This window comes from Morus notabilis, unplaced genomic scaffold (genome assembly GCF_000414095.1).
Source record: "Morus notabilis unplaced genomic scaffold, ASM41409v2 Scaffold70, whole genome shotgun sequence".
In the NCBI taxonomy this organism is placed as follows: Eukaryota; Viridiplantae; Streptophyta; class Magnoliopsida; order Rosales; family Moraceae; genus Morus; species Morus notabilis.
In genome coordinates this window covers 176,063-183,822 of record NW_010365594.1, presented here as the reverse complement: position 1 = coordinate 183,822, position 7,760 = coordinate 176,063, and the positions used below count along the sequence as shown (strand labels likewise).

The 7,760-nt window shown below is 34.6% G+C and overlaps 1 protein-coding gene across 1 annotated transcript; it reads right to left on the bottom strand.

Annotated features, from left to right (window-relative positions):
- Positions 1 to 304: 304 nt before the first annotated feature.
- Positions 305 to 5,713, bottom strand: LOC21398340. The gene is made up of 5 exons (XM_010108333.2): positions 5,625 to 5,713; positions 5,254 to 5,349; positions 4,232 to 4,458; positions 2,693 to 3,497; positions 305 to 2,516 (listed from the first exon to the last, which is right to left on the bottom strand). Exons 3-5 carry the CDS (start codon positions 4,454 to 4,456, stop codon positions 616 to 618), a joined length of 2,931 nt encoding a protein of 976 aa, XP_010106635.2. The 5' UTR covers positions 4,457 to 4,458; positions 5,254 to 5,349; positions 5,625 to 5,713; the 3' UTR covers positions 305 to 615.
- Positions 5,714 to 7,760: the final 2,047 nt, after the last annotated feature.

Genomic DNA, 7,760 nt, shown 5'->3' with positions numbered 1-7,760 from the left:
ACACACCAGAGGAAATATTAGTTTGAGTTTTGTTTGTTGGTAATAAGTCAGCTCATTGTCTTGCTCATTTCGCCCTTAAACTTGTTTAGTTAAAGAAAATTTCTCACGTAGTTTGGCATGTTGTACTATCTGATTATCATCATATTGATTTAAGGAAACATGTTTTTATTATTATTATTATTGTCTATTAAAATACCATGTGAAATAAATTTTCTGAAATAACCATAATGAATAGCCACTGCTATGGTGGTCCCGAAAGGCCGGGTAACGCAGGAAATTCGATCTCAGTCAGGCGGGGGCAGAATACTGGAGAAAGTACCAAGTATTAGTAGCATAGCAAGGTTATTCCACCCTATAACGTCTATGAGCTTTAGTGCGACCACTTGGCACTTGAAATAAAATAAAATACAAAAACACCACTATTCCTTCTGCAAGAGATGATCACCTAAAACAGCTCAAGTATGTCATGGCTTCGTTTTCCTATTCCACCACCTAAATATACGTATGTTTATGTCTTTAAGGCATTTACAATATAATCCAATGACTCATAAGAACCCAAATGATAAAAAAAAAGAAGGAGAAAAAAAGAAGTCTACTTTATGTAATAGTTTTTCTCTATACTTGGCTCAGTATAAGCTGCTGATTACCAACTCTAACTGGGCATCTTTGTCCCCGGCGCCTCCTTGTGACCTGTCCCCAACATATTACGCTTCTCTCCTCTTTGCCCACTTTACTGTAAGAACTGCTAAGCTGCTTAAGAGACTCCACTGAGCAACCAACCCCACTGGAAGCAGCCACGGAGGACCGTTTCCGAGCCCTTGTATACCCATTTCTGGCAGCATTTCTCGTCGACCCTGATTCCCAATGTGTACCTGCAGCTTCCATTAGCCCCCCTATTGTCTGTAGATCCTCGGTCACCTCGTACCTTGACAAAGATGCCAGGCAGGGAAGGATCTCCCTTTGGAAGTCCTTCCGCTGCCTTCCACCACGCCTTGTCCTACCCTTCCTTTGCTGACTTGGCGATGAGGAGGTACCTGTTTCCTCCTCTTTCGAGACATTAGTCTTGTAACAGCATTCCTCTAGTTTTGCCTCGGTCAGCTTCAATGTCATGGCCTCAAAGTAGTCCATTTCATCGGGAAAAAGCTCCTCAAAGTTGTTGTTGTTCTTGTCGGTCAAGACCAATCCAAACTCACTCTCTGGATTACTTGCCACCGAAGAAACTACGCCAGCAAACCAATGTAGGGAGTCAAGCAAAGAAACTTCAAGACGTTCGAAACTAGGTTTTTGTAGAGAAGTTGACGACTTGAATGATGAAATGGAGATCAGAGCCTCAGCGGCAATCTTGGCGAGCTCATCCTGCTGATCAGCACCTTCCTGTCCCAGCAGTAGCACTGGTGTCTCGGCTTGATTTTCATCAGATTCTCCTCTGGGTGGAGAACTTTCCTTGTTTTCTGGACTTGCAGGTGCATCCAAATCAATTTCTGCCAAAAGTGAGGACTTTTGAGTAAACCTGGCTTCATTTATGGATGAGTTTAGGTCAATGAGACATCCAAAACTAGAATGCTTCCTGTTGACTCCATTCTCTCCTACATGTTCATCTGCAGTTAGTTCTATTTCAGTCTCGGATGCTGAATCGCAAGCCAAGTTCAAATCAATAACAGAATCCTTTCCACTGCTCTTCACATCTTGAAGTGGATTCTGCCAGGTTTTGTGGAGACTGCTGCTAGGAGAGCAGTGGTGACCAAAAATGTAAGACTTGTTATGGTCATGAAATCCAGGAAGCCTTTTAGTCAAGCAATCGCTGGTCTCGACCTTTTTTGGCTCAACATCACAGATACCTGCAGAATAAGCTTCTATAGAAACAGGTTCCACCCTGGTTAAACTTCCATGTCCATTATTCTCTTTCGCATTATGAACAGACTTTTCTCTAAGCCAATTAAGCCCGCCCACGGAATATCCATGATTTTCTGTTCCATCTGTTGTCTGCGCATTTTGGGAAACTGCAAACTCAGAAGAACAACTAGGTGGCTTGGAATTTAGGTAGACATCATTTGAAGATCGGATATTGAGGCTATGGTTATCGGGCATTAACTTGCTGCCTCCATCAAGCTCTGATTTTCCAATTGATGATTCACATCGTTTACCTAAATGCACAGAGGTGCCAAAACAAGGGAGAGCTTGAACCGCTATTGGCTTCCGTCCAGATTCACAAGGGAGTTTCTGAACTGCTAAACGCCCAGTATTTTTCATATTGGTCCAAGAACCTTGATTGTTGAAATTGCTCTCATAAAAAGAAGCATGTGGTCCATGATGGTTGTCATTTGAGGGAGCAGAATTTCTTCTGGAGTTCTCTAAATCAAGAATTGTTATTTCAATTAACGAACTTTGATTTCCCTGATGAAAGGTCGAAGGTTCATAGACTTTCTCAAGGTCTTTGTTTGACGATTTAGGAAACAAGGATGATTTTTCCGCATTGAAAGCGTGAAGAAAAGAGTTCAAGTTGCTTCCAAGCTTCCCTGAAAAAAGGAGTTGCTCACAATATAAGAAGATTGCAGGTTCTCGTCGTGACTTAACCGAACTATGTACAGCTATAAAAAATAAATTTATCAACTGAAGGGGGGAAAGTGAAAAGGGATAAATTTATCAAATGAGAAAATTATATATTAATGCCACTTTGGAATAGAGTTCTCACCAGCCTTATCATGATAGGATAGCTGCTCCTCTTTTCCCCCTGTTTCTGAAAGTAAAAAATTTGTCGAAACTTCAATATCTGGCCTTCTTGAGGCATTCCGAATAGATTCGTCAAATGAATATTGAAAGCCTAATTTTGCCTTTTCCAACGGTTCAGAGCATAGAAGCTTACTGTGACTAGAAGGGCCCACAAATCCATTAGACAAAGAACCTACTTCTTCCTTGAATTTACCTGGTTCATTTAGGTCAGGGGACCATTTTTGTTTCTCTAATATCGAAGGATTTTGGACAGCACCAAGGAAAACAGAGTTCGATGCATAACTGCCAAAAAATGACTTTACATCACTGGTATAAACAACTTGTGGAGATCTCTTCACAGAGTAACTTGATACCTCGGACACCTCAGAAACCTTCTCATCGTCTAAGAGGTCCTTGTCTTCACTATCAATGTACTCATCAGCTGGAAGTTGAAGATCCAGCAATTTTTTTCCAATTTTCTTGCCTTTGGATTCGAATAATTGAACATCTTCTGCACATGCTTCAGATCTAGTAGAGTAAGAATGGCGTACTTGAGCCTCCTTCCCTTGAAATGAACTCAATGGTGACTGGACTTGACTGCCAGCAGGCTTTATCAAAGGGAATCCGGAGACTTGAAAAGTCTTTTGGTCATATTCCGATGATGTTTGAAAGAATGGAGTATTGGAATGTGATGCTTCAAATCTTAAATAATGTTTATTTAAGTTATTCCTTCTAATTTTATCCATCAGTTCCCTTTGTCTTCTGTAAAGGCGGTGGAGCTCCTGAATCTGTAATGGAGAAAACAAATTTAAAGCATGTGTATAAGAAGTGTAAATTCGTATTTGCATGCAATGATAAATTGATGAAAGTCTATAATGCAGTTAAACAGCCAAAAGAATGGCGCAATTGACAGTTCATTTCTCTTGGTCTTTTAGGTTAATATTAAGTTATACGCAATGCTTGGACATTAATTGCGTACAACATACATCAAATTTAATAGTCAGGTTAACCCAGATAAAAACACAATGCACAGAGACATTTTTTTCTGACAATTACAGCTATTAAAGCTAAAGTTACTAAACTAGAAGTATTACAAGCTCTCCATCACAATTCCCAAAGACCAAAATTACAATTATTAAATGCACTAAAAAACTTCAGCAGTTACTGTGAGAATGTTGAACTTTTACTTTCTAATACCATAGAGAAAGAGCTCCTCAAAAATAACAGAATCAAATTGAAAATTTACGGGAAACATACTCTTTAGGTAAGACAACTACTCAATATTAGTGATAACCTCATATTACGTGTAATTGTCTACACTCTGCAGACCATTCTCAAGGACCCGAAAAAGGGGTACAGACAGTTCTCTAGAAGCCGAAAGCAGGGTAAGATACAAATGATTATGTGCAAAGCAAAATGCAAGTACTAAAACAACATAATGTACCAAAGCACATGTCACAACTTACAACAAGGCAACAAGCTGTACTTCTTAATTGACACTGAAAGTTGAGAAAGATTTTACCTGATCCTTAAATATGGTTTCATGCTTGAGCATTGTCTGCTTCAACACGTCCTTGTTGTACGCTAAAAGCGAGTTCGAAGATGAGAAGCCATTATAGAAGTTTTCGCTCTCGAAAATCTTATCATGACAATTTGAACGCCATGTACTCCCATTAGCATCCAAACTAAGATTCATCGGAGAGTGATATCCTGGGAAATAGCCATTACACTGCATGTTTGCTTCCATCTCTAACAGTTCCAATATAAAAGTAGTAAGTTATGCGAACCGAACAAGCTGGAAAAATTTAAGTAGTGCAATTATACAAACCCATTTAATAAGATCAAACAAGGGAAAGAAATAAAAGGAGAAAAAAAAAGTGAAGGAATCATTTTAAGTAGTACAAATGGGCATTAGAACAAGCTTAATACTAAAGAAACCGTTACACCCAAAATAATCCAACACTTGGCGAGTCAATTTGAAACAATTTGAAGAAACTTCAGAATATTAACATGAAAAATGAGCCATGAAAAATGAGAAAATATATATGTGCACACTCCAGATATCCTTCAAAGCTAAGTATAGGAGACGCATTATTAAGAAAAAATAATCTTTTAGCAAAAGAAAAATTAATTAAAAAAACTAATGGCTTTGAAATACAGAACAGAACAGAACAGAACAAAACATACATAATAGTTTAAAGAGCTGATTCTTTTCTTTTTGCATATTTCTCCGAATAGCATAAATCTAAGTACCAAACTCTTCATAATCAAAACATATTAGAACCTTAAACAAACTACAAAAGTTAAAAAGATGAATTCATAAAAGAACAAAAAAGACGAATCTAACATTCAACAATGTATTAAAGTTGGGTTAACAGAATCAAAGAAAAAGCATAAACCCCACCAAAAAAAAAAAACGCAGATTTATAAAAAGAAAATAGCAACATAAATTTTCTACGAAAGAAAAAATAATAGTAATCAAGCAAATTATCGCAAAAGTTGACGACGTTTCAAGTTCCAATCTAATACATTGAAAAAAATTACCTAAAAATAGATAAGTAGTCTTCTTCTTCTCTTCCGATATCTTCTCAAGAAGAACCCATCTTCAAGGATTCACTCGTGTATGTCACAGCTCATGAACTGCCAAAGACGAAGAAAAATGAGAGGAGAGAGAGAGAGAGAGAGAGAGAGGAGAGAGAAACACGAATCAGGAATCGGGAATCAGAACATTGTGATCGAAAAATAAAAAAAGGAGGAGATGACAACGAACATCAAAGTGGGCATTTCGTGAAAATGGGCGTGAATGAAAAGCGGATAAAACGAAAGATTTTGGATCGTTTCGGATCTGCTGGGCCATTGTCTCAAGGAAGATATTGTAAGAGAGAGAAAATTTTGCAGAAACAAACGAAACTTACATGAGAAGGGACATGAAAGTTGTCTTCTACACCCTCTCTCTCTACTCTCTCCACTCTCTCTCTCTTTCTCTCTCCTCATCCTTCAATCTCTTTCCTCCATTTATGTTTTTGGGTTTTTCTTTTTTGGTGGGATTTTTGAGAAATTGGTGTTTGTCTTTAAGAGGGTCTAGATTCTCTCCACCATTTTTGTATCTGGTACAAAGCTCATCCTCTTCTTTTGAAGAAAGAATTTTCCTTTTTTTTTTCTTTGGAAATGATAATGAAAGTTTGAACAAATGGGAATTTTAATAATTAACTCATTTGTTTCACTAATTTAGTTTAATTTAAATCAGTTTAAAAAGTGAATATAGTTTGAATTGGTATTTAAGTATATAATTTAAATATATTTTTCATTTGAATTGAGTTAAATAATTTATTTTAAAATTTAACTCTTTTTAAATTTAATCGTTTAAATCATTTTTAAATAATAAAAATTGCTCGTTCTTTCTATTTTTCACACTTAGCACACACAAATTCAAATTTTATTCATTATTCAAATTAAAATTTCAATTACACATTCAAACGTCAATTTAAATTACACAATTTGAGTTTTTCTGTTTAAATTAAAAAATTTAAATTAATAAAATTCAAACTAGCGAACCAAACAGGAATAAAAATTAAGAACAACTTCAATTATACTAGTTATTTCATATTTTTAGTCAAAATATCTAATGATTTAGATTTTTTTTTTTTAGTTTTCTCCACTCTATGATTAACTATTTTGACTAAAATATTTTTCACTAACTAAATATAACTAACAAAAAGTTGTTAACTATTTGTTATTTTTATTATTTTATTTTTATTTTGACATAAAGTAAAAATTAAAAAAATATATTTATATTTTAAACTCAAAAAAATATTTAAATAATTTATATTTAATTAAAATAAAAAATATAATTAGGGTGATTCACTGAAGAATATAATTAGATATGTTTAAAAGAGAATAAAATTTTTAAAAAAAATCAGACAAACAGTACAAGGGAAAGCTGATTTTTATTCAACAACAGACACAACTATCTCTCAAACTACCTTGATTTTCCCAATTTTAATATTATTTTAGTGGAATTTTTTATGGATTACTTTTTTGTTGGTTTCTTTTAATTTTTAAATTAGTTATTACTTGAAATCTCTTATCTCTTTTAAATAAATAAAAAAACAACATTAGTCAGCAGTGGGCCCCACTTAATAAAGTATGCAGCATGCTGATTCTGTGAAATTTCTTTTTTGCAATGATGTCCTATTACTTTCCCTTAATTACAGAAATGTGTACTGCGTTTTCTTTTACCTTTGATTTTCCACTTTTTACTCATCCCTTTTTTTTTTTTTTTTTGTGAAGTTTCCTTTACTTTAATTTAAGCTTGTAGAAGGGAAAGGGATTTGATGAGATTTGAAGAGGGAAAAACAAAAAGGAGAAAGAAAAATAAAAAGTGACGGGTTTCGGTTGATTTTTGGAGAAGAAAAGGCCAAAAGGAAAAGGGAAGAAAAAGAAAAGAGAAGAATGATTACAAGATAATCAGGCCTCGTTTATTTCGCGGATTCCAATTTTTAATTTGAGTTGAGATATGATATTTTCTGAGAGTTTTTTATTATAGCAAAAAATTTTGATGTAACATTTTCTGAGAGCTTTTTACTGTAGAAACCTAAAACTGAAAACTCAAATCAGTGAAATGAACGAGGCTTCAGTTACTTTACCTAAACACTTGAATTCTGAAGAACTTTTTTTTTCCACTTCCAACATTATTATAATAAAAAGTCTGATACTTATTAGATTAGTATTTAATGGAAGGTGGCACATAGTAATCAAATTATTAGTGAGTATTCTTCGAACTTTGCTTATTCAACTATATGCAGAAGAAGATACAAAAGTTGGTGAGTCATTTTGTCCCATCAATGCCTAGAAATAGTTATATTTTTGTGCCATTAATTCATGACCCACATCATAATTTGATTACTTATAACCTAAAATACGTGAAGATCTTAAACAAGAAAATGTATGGCATGTGTAAGTTACATATGATAGAGGTATAATTTCAATTAATTAAGAATCCAATCATATCTCTGTTTTTATTATTTCAAAAGCCACAAATCAGTTATATA

Bases quoted from the DNA above. Each gene is read 5' to 3' on its own strand.
- LOC21398340 (XM_010108333.2), bottom strand. From the start codon at position 4,456: ATGGAAGCAAACATGCAGTGTAATGGCTATTTCCCAGGATATCACTCT. The intron at 3,498-4,231 runs GTAAAATCTTTC...TCTCCATTACAG, and splicing joins AAACCATATTTAAGGATCAG to ATTCAGGAGCTCCACCGCCT. The intron at 2,517-2,692 runs GTGAGAACTCTA...TCCTTTTTTCAG, and splicing joins ATCCTATCATGATAAGGCTG to GGAAGCTTGGAAGCAACTTG.